The sequence below is a fragment of the Enhydra lutris genome, unplaced genomic scaffold, assembly GCF_002288905.1.
Source record: "Enhydra lutris kenyoni isolate GAN:26980312 unplaced genomic scaffold, ASM228890v2 scaffoldscaffold46, whole genome shotgun sequence".
NCBI classification, from domain to species: Eukaryota; Metazoa; Chordata; class Mammalia; order Carnivora; family Mustelidae; genus Enhydra; species Enhydra lutris.
In genome coordinates, this window is record NW_019154130.1 from 16,282,215 (window position 1) to 16,299,133 (window position 16,919).

Below are 16,919 nucleotides of genomic sequence, written 5' to 3' on the forward strand. Positions count from 1 at the left end.
TAAGTTAAATTATAAAAAAAAAAAAAAAACCTCCAATACTCAACATTCACCACTTCCTAATTATTTTACTACATTCTGCTTTATCTATGTTCTTGAGAGGATTTACTTTTGTTGTATCATTTATTTTATGCATAGTTGGTGGCTCAAAATCAGCCATGGGAGTATTTACACCAACGATGGGTTGGCGAGCACCACAGATCACCGCTTGGGTACAAATCCACCCCAGGAGCCCTCCTTCTGGGTCTGCAGCCCGTCCCTATTTCTGCAGCCCCTGCTACTCTCACACTGGGAAGCTCCAGCTCTCAACAGCTCCAAAAGCTGGTGGCGGGCGCCTCCTGGTGGCTGCTTCGAGCACCTGTCATCCCCCAACGCCCACTTCAGTCACAGGGCCTTAAGGAAAGCCGCCAAAGGGCTCTGGAGCAGCAGTGTCCTCCAGTGGAGCGGGAAACGTGGGGACCTGCTCCCTGCCCAGAAGGACGGGGTGACACTGCTCAGATGTCCCCCTAGTCCTTCGGCCTTGGTCCCCCGCTCCATGATGTCGAGTCCCCCATCACTTTCTCATCACTTCCAAAGGGCAAATAAAGCCATGTTTCTCCTAATGCATAATCCCGCCTTTTCCAGGGTCAGCTGCCCCGGCCCAGGGTGGACACCCCTCTCCCACCAAAGTGCCCTGAACGCCTTCCTTGCGTGTCACACTGGAGAGTTGGGGGCAGGAGCCAACATCCCTCCACTTCTGACTCGGCCCCCAGGGCCTGCCACGTTCCCTCCTGCCGGGCCAGTCTCCCACCCCATCTCCAGCTGCAGCCGATACCCACCGGGACTCAAGCCTGTCTTTGAACTCTCTCTGCAGGCCACACCCTGAAGTGAAGGGATCCCTGGCTCCCAAGGAGGCCACTGGAGGTATTTTTCTAGAAGAGAAACAGTCCACCAAGATGAGCTGTATTCCCCTCCCAGAAGGTAGAACAGAGTGCTTGTCACAGCAGCTCCTTCTCTTGATCCCAGAGTGATGGAGAAGCATCAGGAGGCGAAAGATCCCAGGTCTGAATCCGGGCTCCTACCACTCTGGAAGCTTTGGCGGGCTGATCCGACCCTCGGGGTCAGCGTGGGTCCAAAGGCGGTAACACAGGCACACGGCGAGCCTAGCTTGAGTAGGGCAGCCAGTGGTCCTGATTTGCTGGGGCTGCGGAGTTTCCCCAATATGGGGCTCCTAGGGCTAAAATCATAACGTCGCACACTACCGGGGTGCTCGCACAATGCTTTAAATCGGGGGTCAGCAAACATAGAGCCTGCCGCCTGCTTGTAAATAGAGTTTTATTTAGAACCTAGCCCACCCCATTCATTTGTGACACACCGTCCAGCACCGCATTTGATCTACAAGGACGGAGGATGGGGTTGAGAAGTTGCAGCTGAGACCACGTGGTCTGCAAAACATAACATATTTTTGGTCTGGTCGTTTAAGAAAAGGTTTGCTGGCCCCAGACTTTGTACAGAAACCTTGTAGGCTGCAGCTGTGCTCAGCCCTGTGAGGGGTGAGTGTTAAATGGGAGACAGGCCCCCTATAGAAGGCAGAGGTCATGGTGGGTTTCCAGGCAGGATGGCCTTGACGTTTGTCTGAGATTTGAGGGGGTGGGGGACAAATTCTGTAGGCCAGAACTAGGTCACGGGTGAGTTGAATAAAGCAGATTCAGGGAACAGCCTCCGTGTCCCCATGACAGCCTAAAACCTTCCCCAGCTGCCCAAGGATGTACCAACTTGTCCCAGTGTCCGAGAGACAATGCTGAAGTCAACTTTAGGCCCGGACAGGGGGCTTCCTGGAGGGGGCTGGGTTGAACAGCAAAGGACCAATCCCCACCAGAAGGAGGCACCCTGATACCCTGAGACATTCAGGCATCATTTGTTCATCAAATATTTATTAAAGGCCTGTGCTGTACCAGGCTCTGGGCTGGGGAATGGGCCACGTCAGTGAACAAGACAGAGCCCTCCCTAAAACGTGGGCACAGGGGCAGATGAGAGAGGGCAGGAAAGGGGTTACTCTGTCCCCTGAAGGAAGCTCGTTGGTCCACACAGCCTCAAAGAAGCCTCTCCAAGTACACCCCAGACCTCGGGCCAGGATCTCACCCTGGGCTCCCTGGGGAGACGCCCAAGAAAAGCCAAGCTGCCCTCAAGTGCAGGGGTGATTCCGAAAGGCCTCCAGAACCCGGCACCCCTTCCCCAGATGCCCATTCCTGTACGGTGACCAGCGCAGCCAGAAGACTCTGGGTCTTCCCTGGGTGCCAGGGGAGGAGACCTCAGTGGTTGGAGGCATTAGAGGGAGCCCAGACAGGTGGGAGACAGGGAGGTGGGGGGACCTCCCCAGCCTCCACTGGAGGCAGGAGGGAGACCAAAGTGGCTTGCTCACCAGTCCTGCTTTGGCTACAGGAGTCCAGCCCCTTTCAGGCCTGTGGGACAACCCTGTCCTAAAGGTCCCCATCCCTGGGGGCCCCAAGGAAACCCAGACCATGGAACAGAGCCTGGGTACTCAGTGGTGGCCCGGTGGGCCCTGGAGGGAGCGAGGAGGCCAGGGTCCTGCTCAGGTGGACAAACAGAGGAGTTAAGGGAGGAAGCTCTGCAAGGTGAGGTCGTCCCCATCTCGCCCCTCCCCAGGCTCCGCCTTTAGGCCCTGGCTCTTGGCATTGGGCAGGCCCCCATTGGCCGTGGCAGGGGGCACATCGCCCCCCTCAGGCAGCAGGGATGAGATGCAGACCATCTCGGTGGGGGAATAATTGCGCACGGGGTACATGTGATTCTTGCGGGAGAGGCGGACGGCCAGCACCACGGTGCACACGAGAAAGGTTGTGGCTACCAGGGCCAAGATGAGGATGGCCAGTAGGCACTGCTTCACAGGGATGCGGTCCGGGGCCCCTGTGGGGATGGGGGCCACGGAGCTCTGTGGGGAGAGACGCTGCCTGTTTTTCCATTGTTCAGTGAGGACAGCAGACAAATTGCCCGCTGCCACAGTGGTGCTGTTTTGAGGATCAGAGGTCACAAGAGGGACGGTGGTTAGGCGCCCTATGGTGGTGGCTGGATCTGCAGACGGGGGCTCTGTGGCAGCGGGCTCCGTGGACAGGGTCTCCATGACAGTAGACTTCACGGATGGGGCCTCTGTGGCAGTAGGCTCCGTGGACAGGGCATCTGTGGCTTCTGGCCCCGTGGACAGCATCTCCATGACAGTAGACTCCATGGATGGGGCCTTTGTGGCAGTAGACTCCGTGGACAGGGCATCCGTGGCTTCTGGCCCTGTGGACAGGGTCTCCATGACAGTAGACTTCATGGACGGGGCCTCTGTGTCCGCAGGTTGCATGGTCAGTGCCTCTGTGGCTGCTGGCTCTGTGGACAGGGCCTCAGTAGTGGCCCGCTCTGTAGACAGAGCCCCCTCTGTGGATGGGGCCTCTGTGATGAGAGGTAATGTAGTGGCCTGTTCTTTGGTCAGTGGGTTCAGTGTGACAGGAATGCCTTGTGTGGCCACTTCCATGCTCAGATTCCCCAGGGTCACCCCTCCTGCATCCAGGCTAGCCGACTCCCCTGTGGCCACCTCCAGAGTGTCTGGCTCAGGATTTCCATGCTCCAATATTGCCAACTCCGCCAGAAGTTTTGGGGTCAGGGCCAAAGACCCAGGGTTATCTGTAAGCGTTTCCGGAGGGCCTGTGCCTTCTGTAACATAGTCATACGAGTCCTCTTCCTGGTCCTCATCCACCTGTCTCCGGCCCCGGGAGAGCAGGGCATCTGGGGCCTCCTGGGTTCCATTCTTCCCTATCCCCCACAGCTGGAGGCTGCTGTCAGGGCCCAGCAAAATCAGAAGAAGGAGGACTTTCAGAGACATGGCACCTGGGGGGAGACACGGACAGAGGGACATCAGGACAGCCTCACCCCTGGGCTTGCCAAGCCCCCTCTACTGCGATGATGGACAGCCAGAGCCAAGAGTAGGTCTGATGGGGCAGGCACCTAGCGTCAAGCATCTGCAGGACCCAGCGCATGCCCGGTACACAGGGGCTCCCCTGCAAAGAGCAACTATCATTATTTAGCGACATCCATAGGTCCCTCCGGAGGGCCCCGCCACTCTCCTCTATGGTGCCTAGAAATTTTACCTCCCTACCCTTGGTGATTCAAACTGCAAAACTGTAGGCAAGATAGTCCACTGAGCTATAGAAAGAAACTCTCAGAGCTTCTCGTTAGACAGTTATGTCACCCCTTGTGATTTCTAGTTTTGCACACATTCATCACCTATCACAAGCCCAGTAGTGCCTGCTTACAATTCATGGATAGAGCCATGTACATATATTGTCCACGGATGGGGTCCACGAGCCAGCGAGTGGGTCAACAGGATGAAGCTGCTTGTTTGGGCCTTTGGAGCCTTTTGGAGTTTGCTCCTGACCTGTGTCTCCACATCCCTCTCTCCTACTTTCCTTCGAATTGGCTCCCACCCTACACAGGGCTGGCCTGTCCCTCAGATTCTCAGTTTTTCCCATCCTCTCTCAGTGTCTCTGCTTGGTTTTGTCCTCATTTCCACAACTGGGATGACGGTACCTACCTCATAGTTTATTGTGAGGTCGAAACAGGCAATGCCTACGAACAAAGCCCTTAGTACTTCGTTCCCATCGCAAGCTCCAGCAAAGGGCAGCTACTCGGGCTCCATCAGTAAGCCTCTCCTGTAAGTCCGTAAGGGCCCAGAGCCATCAACTGTACCATCTGGGGCCAGGAGAAAACTCCCATCTCTTCAGATGGTCCCGGTCCTGCCCTTCGGGAGCTGACAGTCACCTCACTTGCCTGGGGGCCCATTCTCCTGGAACCCTTCTGCCCCCTGACCACCAGCCAGAAAGGAGAGTGCCTCTCCTTTCAACCCTCTCCTTGGTCTTTCTTCCTGGCATTGTGAACACCCGTGCTCTCCTCATGCTCCCCCAGCACTGGCGGGTTGTTTGCGGGATTCAGAATCATGCACTTGAAGAACCTGTGGGGAGTGACAGCTGTGTTCTGGGCCAGGATTGAGGTATTCCTGGTTTTCTTGGACATTATACCCTCAGCAGGGCAACAATCCCAAGCACTGTGTCTGGAGCAGAGCCTTGGTCATTTCCAATATTTCCCTTGTACCTCACATAATTTAGAGCAAACCAGTTGTTCTTCCTCCTTTGAGTGACTATAGCTTACTCGTAGGTTCCATAGCTTCCAGGCTCAACCTGATCTTCACCTGTTAGTTGATGTTGGTTTCTAAAATGTCACTCTGGGGACGCCTGGGTGGCTCAGTGGGTTAAAGCCTCTGCCTTCGGCTCGGGTCATGATCTCAGGGTCCTGGGATCGAGCCCCATATTGGGCTCTCTACTCAGCAGGGAGCCTGCTTCCCCCCACCCCCCCCCGCCCCCCCTCCCACTTTGTAATCTCTTAAAAAAAAAAAAAAAAACTTTAAAAAAAAAAAAAAAAAAAACTAAAATGTCACTCTGATCATGTCTTAAAATAATTCCTTAAACCAAACTTTAGGATACCGGCCCCAGACACATCAGGCCTTCACAACTGTTTTCATTTTACTGAGGAGGGATAAGGCTCAGACAGGTAAAGCAGCTTGCCCAAAGGCACACAGCTGGCAAGTGGCAGAGATCAGACTGGAGCCCAGGAAAGGTTCAGGAGGCTCTGTGGAGAAACCTGACCTAGCTGAAGGGGGCAGAAGGAGCAATGGCTTGGAAGAGACCTTAGCTGGCTGGTTTGGGTTTCTGTGGCTGGGACTGGGGACCCAGTTGAGAGAAGAAAGGCAGGGTAAGAATAAGAAGGACCTTGGGGCAGCTGGGTGGCTCGGTCGGTTAGGCATCCGACTCTTGATTTTGGCTCAGGTCATGATCTCAGGGTCATGGGATCAAGCTCCCGGTCAGCTTAGTGCTCCACATGGAGTCTCCTTGAGATTCTCTCTCCCCTTCTCCCCCTGCCCCTCTCACCTCAATAAACAAATAAATCTTGAAGAAGAAGAAGGAGAAGAGGAAGAAGAAGGAGAAGAGGAAGAAGAAGGACCTTGAAGGCCATCTCATCCAGAAAGTTCTGTCCCATATGAACTAGGTGCTATGCAGGGCACAGGACTGAGACACAGACCATGTGGTCAGACAAAAACATGTTCAGATCCCAACGCTGTTCCTTCTAAGCTGTATGACCTTGAATTTCTGAGCCTCGGTTTTCTCATCTGTAAAATGGGGATACCGATCTGCATCTATCTCATTGAGCTATTAAGGGAATGATGGACTCAGATGATGGACTCCAAAGCTCCAGGCTTGCAGTAGGGGTTTAATAAATGTATCCCTCCCCCACACACATGCGCATGCACATTTTTTGCCTCCCAACCCGCCTTTAGGAGGCAGAGTGTCTTTGCGCAGGGGTGGAGTTCCTGCTTGGGGGTAATCTCGGCCTTACTTTGCTTGTGAGGGAGGCAGGGTGAACTTTAGGATCCGTATTTCAAAATTACCAAGACTTGTACCCACCACCCCCACTTGGCAGTTCTCGGTTCCTGGAAGGCAGAGCCCTCAGCCACTTCCTGGAAGCAGAGAGGGTGGGGACAAAAACAAAAGGCCCCACCCCCGGTTCCTGGGTGGAGGATGCACCTTGATGAGTCAGGACCCAACTTTCTGCAGCCCAGAGGCGGGGAGGAAGGTGTGGAAGGAGCGGCTGCCCTCTCCCTGTGCCCATCCCCACCATGCCCAGCATGCACAGGCAGCTTGGAAGGGAGACCACTCAGCAGCTGTGTAACCCTAGCAGGTTGCCTCAGTTTCCCTAACTGTAAAATAGGCAATCTGGCTTGAAAGAATACACCTGGATGGCTCAGTCGGTTAAGCCTCTGCCTTTGGCTCAGGTCATGATCCCAAGGTCCTGGGATCGAGTCCTGCTTCAGGCTCCTTGCTCCGCAGGGAGCCTGCTTCTCTCTCTGCCTCTGCCTGCCACTCTGCCTGCTTATGCGCACGCTCACGCGCTCTCTCTCGCTCTCTCTCTCTGACAAATAAATAAATAAATAAATAAATAAATAAAATAAAAAAAAAAAAAAGAATGGATCTGAGAATCAGATAGCATGCTGCAGGGAAGGTCTCTGATATCTGGCATCCAGTAGGGGTGTTTTACCAGGGGACCCTCTTCGGGGCTGCGGACAGAGATGCAGAAGAAAGAGAAAGCTCAGGGTCAGGGAAGGTGTGGCTGCGGTGGCCTCCCTACCTCCCCCAGGGGCAGTGAGAGATGCCATGGGGTCCTGCAGGAGAGCAGAGAGCGCCGTGTGTGTGGAGATAAGACAGGGCACACCAAGAAAGCCCCATCGCCCAGCCCAGGTCTATTTGGGGGCAACAACCTCGTCCAGGGTGTTCCTGCTGTTAGTGCTCAAAACCTCTCATCCCCTTATCCCTCGTCCTATTGCCTGGGTCCCAGGCAAGCTGGGCTGGCTGGTCACCTCAGCCTGGTGCCTGCCACTCCATGGGCTTCAAGGGAGAGGGACTACAGGGACCACGAACACCACAGCCATGAGCCAGGCTGCAGCTGGGCAGGCATCGGCTCATTCGACAGGAAGAAAATCCAGCTCCCGGGGTTACTGGGGCTCTGAGGGGGCTGTGCAGGCGGCAAGGAGAAGGGCGGAGTGTGAGCACTGTGTCTGGCAAGTAAGATCCTGACTTTAATATTTGCTAAGATCAATGTATGGTCATATAATGAGAACGGCATATCAGAAGGCTGGACCATTCCACACCAGCACTGGGTGCTACGATTCCCATTACACAGATGAGGACAGCAAGGCTCAAAAGACTGAAGGCAATTCCTCAGAGTGGTGAAGCCCTCCCCTTACACCTTTCTCCCTCCAGAGGCAGGAAGACGGTCACTTAACACAGGAGAGGGGCTCTGAGAGAGGGGCAAAGAGCTGCTACGTCCTGTCTTCCTGCTTGTCTAGCGGAGTAGGTCAGATATGGCCCGTTTCCTGTCTTTTACCCTAAAACCAGGTTGCTTTGCTGGGGCCCCACCCAGGCTGTGGAGGGGCAGGCTGCTGGCAGGGGCAGCAGAGGGGGTGGGGGGCCATGCCCTGCTCCAGACACGGCTGCAGGCGGCACCCCCAGCGCTGCTCGGGAAAGACACCATGGCAATTCCAAGAAGCTTGGGACTTCACAGTCAGAATCTTGGATCCTGGGAATCCCTGCACTCAAGAGTTTGGAAGTTTGGGACTGGAAAGACAGAGCATCTCAGGGTGTGGATTGAACAGCAGGCCGAGAGAAGGGGAGGCTCCAGATCAGCAAGTAGGTCAACCGAGCCCCAGGTGTCCCCCACTCCTTCCACCCCCTGCTGACCCCAGGGCAGTTCTCAGTCCTGGCAGCCAGGACAGGCCCTGGCCCAACTCGGAATCAGGTCCAGCATCAAACCAGATCAAGGCTCAGCTCTGGCACGCACAAGCTGTGTGACCTTGAGCAACTGAACTCACCTCTCTGAGCCCCAGGTCCCACGTCTGGAACACAAGGACAATGATAGCACGTACACGTTGTGGGGTGGCTGTGGGTTGAAGTGAGCTGGTTCAGGTTGAGTGTTTAGCACACAGTAAGTGCTCCATAAGGGCAAGCTGTTGTCTCTGTCATTCTGCATTCAGGGCCATAGCCTGGAAAAAAATCCCACCCTGGAATAGCTTTGACGTACCTCTGATCTTGTCTGACAGCGAGGGCTGGGGTAGGGAGCCCTAGAAAACTGGGTCTACACCAAACCCCAGGCCATCCCCGGCTTGCAAATCACAGGAATCAAGTGTAGACCATGTTCCAGGGACTGATCTAAGAGCTACGCATGAATGACTGGCTCACCCAGGCCCTAGCACCTCCTCTACTAACTGCATGTGAAAGACACAAGAGAGAAACCGAGACCCACTTGGCACCTAGAGTCATGCACCCAGTAGGAGAGGGCTCAGCAACTTGCCCCTGGCTTTCTCATTCCAGATCCAACTCACAGTCACAGCCAGTTCTCCAGAGCTGAGCAAATGACGCCTCCTCCAAGAAGCCAACCTGGATTGCTCAGGCATGATGAACCGTTCCCATTGTTTAAATCGTTAAAATGTGGTTTACTGTCTGACACTCCATTCCCACTGACCCATAAACTTTAAGAGAATGGGAACCACAGATGTCCTGCTGCTCACGTCCCATGCTCAGGGCTTAGCAGACAGGCAGGCACTTAGTCAGTGTTGTGACATTTGCCCAGTGGGGCACAGGCACAGTGCTGCCCCACCACCGCCCCCACCAGACTGCAAGCTTCCGGAGGACAGGGTCTCCACCAGGTCCCCAGCACTGGCAGGCCTGGCTTCCTGAGGGCTCACCAAAGGCCCATTGCAAGAGGGGACTCGGGAATGGGATAGAGGCAACCAGCATGTGTGTTCTTGCACTGGGCTTGCCGTCCTGCCCTTCCCGACTTTTCTCATCGTCGCCACTGACCCCATCAAGGAGCCCTTTCTGGCTGCTTTTTTACCTAATTACCACCCATCTCCATAAACTGATACCGCAGATACGCCTGTTTACTGTTCCATAGCTCTGTGCAGGAACACAGGGCACAGTGATGGCTAAGATTTGTTCTGCTCCCTGCACCCACCAAAGCAAAACAAAACAAAACCAACTTTTACCGTCCGGACCCTGAATTCGGCAGCCTAGCATAGAGGAAGCAAGGTATTTTGCACAAATGAATTCAAAGAGACCCAAACTTGGTTTTAGTTTACCAACTGAGGATTGTCTGAAGAACTGTGTATGGACAGGCAGATGGACCAGCACACAGACGCACGGACACACTCCAGCCATCCTCTCTCCTTCTAGCCTGAGCCCCAGGTCCCACTGCTGTCCTCTCATTCAAGCTCAGCAAAGGAGACCAAGAGACCACGGCTGGGGTCACCCTGGGCTCCACGAGGGTCCTGCGGCTAGATGGGGGTGGGCAGCAAGTCCAAGGCCAGCCACCTCCCAGCCAGGCCACGATGCGCAGCTGCTTCTCCCCTTTGAGCCTCAATTTTCTCATCAGCAAAAGGGAGGCACAGCATTCCTGGATGACTGCCCGGCGCCTCGGAAGACCCTGCTCCTGCCTGGCCGAGCTTCCCGGGAGGCGCTCAGCCTGGCACCCCAGTCCCTTCCACCATCCGGGCTTCAATCTCCCCTGGCCGCTGGCCAAGCCTGGTGAGGGAAGCATCTACCATTTCGGGTGTGGCCCGGCAAGCACCAGAGGAAGCGGCTGAGGGGCCTGGGGCCGGGAGGGTCACCTCTTGATCTCCCTGCCCACCCAGAGACCTGGTCTCAGGAGGCTGGAAATCCGAGATGGGAAAAGAAGAAAACAAGAGGGTCAGGAAGGAGGAAGAGAATTACAGGCGACTGGAGCCCTGATCATTGTTTATGTATTCTAATCATGATTATTTTCTCTTTCGCTAGCAATATTAGTTAGTATCCTAATTCTAGCATTTTCATGATTTACTACAGACTAGTGTCATCTTCTCAACTTTATAAAAAGCATGAAAAACATGACTTTGGAGATAATATTGTTATGGACCCATAGCCTAAGAGGCCTCAGGATACAGCCTGCACCTGCTCTCTCCCTTTCTGGAATCGCCCAGATCCACACCTACCTCTGCTCTGAGCCAATCCCCTCACTTCCCTGTGCCTTGCATGAAAGCAGAGCTCGTATGATTTTTAGGGACATGTTCCTGATTTCTGTGATTTTTTTCAAATTTAGAAATTTTGAAAAATTTCTCCCCCTCCCTCAAGCCAGCTGGTGCTGGCAAGTCTGATGGGAGGGTAGGACGGAAGTGGAGGGAGGGAGCAGGATCCAGCCGAATAAGGCCATGACCTTGATCCTGAGCCCCGGGGCTCTGGTTCAGAGCTCAGGCCGCCTGCTGCTGTCAGGTGGGCCTGCTGGTCCCAGGCTACCGCCCTCCCCAACCGCTCCCTGTGGGTGGGCGAGAGTGCACTTACCTTGCTCAGCAGAGCATGGGACGGCTGCCTGGAGCGCCCAGAAGAAGCGACTTCTCTGCTGTAGCAACCCGGGACAGAGCCCACACAGCCAGAGTACTGCTGTGGCACCCCGGCTGTGGTCCCGGACCCCGCCAACACTCAACGGTCTGTGTGAAAGAAGGAAGCGAGAATGTGGTTACTCAGACAGGGCCACGTGACAGCCCACACCCCCTTGTTTGTGACAGCTTTGGTGGCAGTGTGGATTGAGACTGGGTGGGTAGTAGGAGACCAGGACCTGCCGAGCCCTCTTGGGTTCCGGTAACCGCGCACATGCTGAAAACCACATGGAAGCTTTCCTGGGGAGGGCTGCTTGAGAGGCACAACCCTGTGGTGATGGAAGAGGGGTGAGGAGGGCCCCACCCTGGAAGGAAGGGAGTGACCGGATGCAAATGAGGATGGTTCTAGATTCTTGTCCAAGGCGGGAATCCGGGTGGGAGAAGCCGTAGGACACAGACCTTCCCGAGGTTTGCAGATACGAGGTAGCCGTTCTTTCAGGATCCGCCTCCAGGGGCACAGGTGGTCTTTTTAGCCAGAAGCAGTACCTGCTCTGAGGAGCTACGTGGCAAATTCCACCGGGGCAAGACCTGCTTATTTTACCTCCCCAGCCTGACTCGTTCGTCGGGCTGGGTGCTCTGAGGTGCAGAAGGCAAGCTCTTCCAGGCTCCGGTCCTCGTGGAGCTCTTCCATCTGGTGGGGAAGCCGGCAGGTGCACAAGGGAACAGAGTGTCACCCTGCGGTGAGCTAGGGAGGGGCCCCTACCCTACGCTGGGCAGGGGACGGGGTTGTCAGGAGAATCTTCCAAGAAGTGGCTCATGATCTCAGGGTCTTGGGATCAAGCCCCGCATTGGGCTTCCTCCTTGGTAGGGGATCTGCCTCTCCCACTCCCTCTGCCCCTCCACCCAACTTGGGCTCGCTCTCTCTTCCTCTCTCTCTCTCTCTCTCTCTCTCTCTCACAACTCAATAGATGAATAAAATCCTTAAAAAAAAAAAAAAAAAAAAAAGAACCTCTATTCTGGAAGCTCCCAAAAACTTCCCCAGTCTGTATATAGAGAGGAACACTGAGACCCCCAGGTACATCAGAGACGGGACAGTCCCTCTGCTGGGACTGCCTTGGGTCCCCACCCCTCAGCCCTCAACCCAGCTCATCCTGAACCAAATCCACAGTTCTGAAAAAAACGGAGAGGTCCAAAAGATACAGAAGACAAAGGAGGGGGACCTACCTTCCCAGTCTGCCTGCGACTGAAGGACCTCTGGGGATGCAAGGCTTTCAGGCTTAAAACTGGGCAAGTCTCTGGCAAATAAATGACTTGGTCACCTTAGAGTGGGGACCGGCCCCTTCCAGGCCACAGTGCCAGGGGAGCTGGCCATTCACTAAATTCTGAATGGGGTGGCATCTGAAGCTGTTACCCCACCTGCAGCACTGGGGTGGGAGGACTAGTGTTGGGGGGGTTCCGGAACAAGCAGAGGCAGAGTCCCACATCCCCCAGATGCACCCCTTCCTCCCCCTCCCAGAAGCAGCCACAAGCTTCTTCTCAGGAGGGTCGGGTACAACCTGGGGAAAAGGAAACTATACCACAGACCCGCCCCTGGTCCTTTATGCCATCTGTGAGCTTTGAAAACCATCCTGGAGCAGGACCCTTTGGGGGACAACAATCAAGGCCAGGGCGCTGATAACGGGCTACGTATGAGCTGCATGACCTTGGGCAAGTGTCCTCTCTCAAGCCTCGGCTTCCTCTCCTGCAAAGCCTCGTAATACAAATGCCTAACATTTCCTTGGCCTCTGCCACACTCCAGACACTGCGTCATATCAGCTCATAGAATGCTCAGAGCAGTCCTTTGGGGAAACTGAGGCTCTAAGTGAGGCTGTGCCCTGCTCAAGGTCACTCAGAGTAGGGGGCAGAGCCGGGTCCAGACAACAAGAGGAAAAAGCCCACCCTCTCACCCCCTGGCCCACGATGGTCCTGGCTGAGTAGCCGCGCACAGCCTGTCTCCTCTGCAGGCCAGCAAGCCCCCAGCAAAAGGAAAGGGGATAACTCAGGGGCAGGTACGTGATTTCAAGGTAAGACCAGAGTGTTATGCCTGGGTTTTCACGTCCGAGAGACCACCAAAGGAGCCAAGCACCGATGCAATCACACGAGGGTTTTTTTTGACAAGTTTAAGCTTGGGCCCAAGTATATCCGGCACAGCGGAATAGGGACTTGGACCCCGAACCAGATTACAGTCAGTTTTTAAAGGCAGAGTAGGGGTAGACTTGGCGGTGGGTGAGGACAAAGGGGATTAGGGATGATGTTAGTCTCTAAGGAATTTTGGAAGCAAGGTCTCCAGGACCTTGAGGGGCTAGCTATTGTTGGGAGAAAGGTTATTTATTCCCAGTAATAAAAATCTTCTCGTGAGACCCTTTAGATGTATGTCAGTGGGCCATGTGCTTGGGAATGATTGTTGACACTATCTTGGAGGTTTAGAGATAAAGTTTCCTAAAGAAATTATTAAAGTAGACTTACAGGATCCTGGTCGGACCTATTGGAGTAGGGGGTCGGTCAGGCTAGGATTGTCCTTAGCAAAATCTCAAAGTGAGGGCAGTTGAGTCCCCAGGGGAGAGCCACTCTGTTTCAGGGGCTTATCAGTAGGTGAGGAATTTTAATGATTTTCTTCTGCCTCTTTTTCCCACATCAGCTAAACTTGAGGTGGGATGGCCTTAATTTTCTCAGCCTCCATACAGAGCAGGTGAATGTGCTGGCCGAGGAGCAACCACCACTATGAAGATTCTGGCCCGTGCCATCCGCGTGAAGACCAGAATAACCACATCTCATGAAACCTAACCCCTGCGAGATTCAAGCATTCAAAGTGAGGTTTCCACTCTGCAGGCAGAGCCCAGAAAAGGGCTCCCCAAATGCCTTCAGAGAGCAAAGTGATGATACTTGACTTGAGAGGAACACTGGAGAAAAGAGACCAGTTCCATCCTGATGGAAACCCGCCCCTCGGAGCGCGATCCGGGTGTGAAAGTCGCACGTATGCTGGGTGTGCACAGAGCACTCACACGCAGGAGTAAAGATGTGTAAACAGAGTACTCTCAGGTGCGGTTGGGTGCTCAGAGGAGGTACCGAAGGAAAGGCTCTGGGCCCTCATCTCTGGGTGGCCCAAGGATGGGCAGCCCCTTCTCTTTTCCCATACGTCTTCCTGCCCCATATTTTTAGATTAAAAAAGTGTCTATAACGACTCTATGTCGGCTTTATGACCGGGAAACAGAGATGTTAAGCAGCGTGAGGACCTGAGAGACACCCTAGATTTCAGGATGACTTGACATTTACCCTCTCTGTCTTTACCTGCCCAGGGGGTTTGGGGGACAGCCCCTCCCACAGCCCAGCCCAGTGTTTCTTGGGGCTTCAAGCTGTGGTTTCCCAAAGCCCTTTGGCCACAGCAATGGGATCACTTCCTCAAATGCTTCTCAGCCCGAATCTGGAGGATTTTCTTGGGGTGGGGGGGCGGTTAGGAACCTACTCAGACATCACAGAAAGCCCCGGAGGGCAACTCCTTCCCTAGAATAGGATCAAGGAGCTTTTTCTGTAAAGGACCAGAGAAACTGCATCTTTTCAGCGTTGTGGATCTGTCCCAAATATTCAACTCCAGGGTGGAAACATGGACACAGCCACAGTCCGTATGTAATAAATGGGTGTGGCTGTGAGCCAGTAACATTTTCTTTACAAAAGTAGGTGGAGGGCCACATTTGTCCTACAAGCTGCGGTTTACTGGCCTCTGACCTAGAAAAATGAGACACTGGCTATGGGGAGAACCATTTGGAATAAGGAATGAATGGGTCCCCACAAATGGGCAGAATGAAACACGAGTCCCCTTAAGACAATGCCACGGGCTTTCTCAGGGCAGGGCACATTTAGTGAGCCCTAAGTGCCAGGCACTGGGATGAGCTGCACACAAGACACGTACTGTTCTTGCCCTCTGGGGCCCTACAGATGAGTGTCCAGGTCAAAAGCCATCATCCAGGGCCACCGAATTAGCCAGCTGGAAAAACAGGGGTTGGAGAGTGAGGAGAATTGAATCCTTGCCTCCAGGCTGTTGTGTAGCTTTAGGAAATTCACTTGGCTTCTCTGAGATTGTCTCATCTCATTCATGCGTAGTGCAAAACAGCGCAAGGAATAATCAGAGTCTAAGAGGAGACTAGGTTGCAGATGTAGGCAGAGCCCTATCGCTTCACCTCTGACTCCCTGAGTCCATCTATCCTAAAACTTAAGAGCAAAGCCCACTATGGGTCTCAGGCCCCTTAGCCCTCAATGAATAATCCTTGCTTCAAGTGTGGGAACTCTCTCCCTATGCAGGATTCAATGACTCCCCATTGCTTTTATTTTATTATTCAAAGATTTTATTTATTTATTTGAGAGAGAGAGAGAATGAGCAGCAGGGAAGAGCAAAGAGGAGGAGAAAGAGAGGGAGAGAGAAAGAGAGAGAAGCAGACTCCCTGTTGAGCAGGAAACCTAACTCGGGGCCTGATCCCAGGATGTAGAGATCACGGCCCCGAGCTGAAGGCAGATGCTCTAAGGACTGAGCCACCCAGGCACCCCTCCCCATGGCTTTTATTTATTTATTTAAGATTTTATTTATTTATTTGACAGACAGAGATCACAAGTAGGCAGAGAGGCAGGCGGGGTGGGGGCGGGGGGGAGCAGGCTCCCTGCTGAGCAGAGAGCCCGATGTGGAGCTTGATCCCACGGACCCTGGGATCATGACCTGAGCCGAAGGCAGAGGCTTTAACCCACTGAGGCACCCAGGTGCTCCTACCCATGGCTTTTAGAATAAAGACTCAAATGCCCAACATGGCAGCCGATGCCTTGACCCCTCTTCCTCTCCAGCCTCATGTTGCTCACATGCCCCCTTGTTCTCTACTCCAGTGCCTTCTTTTTGCTCCTCTTATGTCTCCTCCTGACACAGGACCTTTGCATGTACAGTTCCTTCTGCCTGGAGCATTCCTTACTGCTCATCACCTGAGTAACTCCTACTCACAATTTAGACCCAGTTCACCTGCCATCTCCATGGGAAGAGCCTTTCCTAACCTGCAACCCCACTCTGAGATCGCAGAACACTGCCTCCCTCTCTGACATGTATGTCATTCCTTGATACCTATCTCTCTTCCTGGAAGCTCCAGAAGAAACCACTGCCCACCATTGCATCTCGTGGGCCAAGCACAGCTCCTGACATACAAGAAAAACAATGGCTAACATTTTTCAGGCGCTTCTTCATGCCAAGCACTGTCCTAGGCTCTGAATTAAACAATTAAATAATTTAAACAAATTGGTAATTTAATTTGTCGCAATTGCCTCATGAAGTATTAATAGTATCCATATTTTTGGACGGAAAAAACCAAGACCCAGAGAGGATAAGGAACTCGCCTGAGGTCACACAGCTAGTAAGTGCGAGAGCCAGGGTTTAAGCTCTCCGATTACAGAGCCTAAATTCAATCACAGTGGACGTTCATTGAATAAATATACAAACTCTCCTGCTTCTCCTGGCACACTCTGCCCATTATGATTGGTCCACGGGGATGCCGTGGTCCCCATGTGAACTGCTGGGGTGTGGACCCAGAACTGCAGTCAGCAAAGCCTGTGAGTGTTATCGTCCTCTCTATACAGACCCCAGTGGTGGGGCTAGCCTGGGACCGGAGGGCCACTCACAGGCCTTTTGGCAAACATGTGCTCCAAGGGGGTTCACTGACCCATTACTGCTGGAGCAGCCCTCTCTTAAAGCTCACAGGGTCCCCCACTTGGACAACCAAAGATCTGATATCTGAGCATTCTCCCACCTCCTCATACTTGGACCCTCCTAAATGGTCTTCCACACACTAAATGCAGTCTTGCTTACATGAGCCGATGGGTGAGAATGCTTGCTGCTGCCACGTGGTGGAGTTCACGCCAGCTGGGT

General features: G+C 53.9%; 1 protein-coding gene across 2 annotated transcripts; it reads right to left on the reverse strand.

Moving 5' to 3' along the window:
- Positions 1-1,294: 1,294 nt before the first annotated feature.
- On the reverse strand, positions 1,295-11,094 carry LOC111156432 (selectin P ligand). 2 transcript variants are annotated; one of them, XM_022517334.1, is made up of 2 exons: positions 10,953-11,094; positions 1,295-3,864 (listed from the first exon to the last, which is right to left on the reverse strand). In XM_022517334.1, exon 2 carries the CDS (start codon positions 3,857-3,859, stop codon positions 2,591-2,593), a length of 1,269 nt encoding a protein of 422 aa, XP_022373042.1. In that variant the 5' UTR covers positions 3,860-3,864; positions 10,953-11,094; the 3' UTR covers positions 1,295-2,590. The 2 variants fall into 2 exon arrangements, with proteins under 2 accessions (XP_022373042.1, XP_022373044.1); XM_022517336.1 differs by lacking the exon at positions 10,953-11,094 and adding an exon at positions 8,453-8,584.
- Between the last annotated feature and the right edge of the window lie 5,825 nt (positions 11,095-16,919).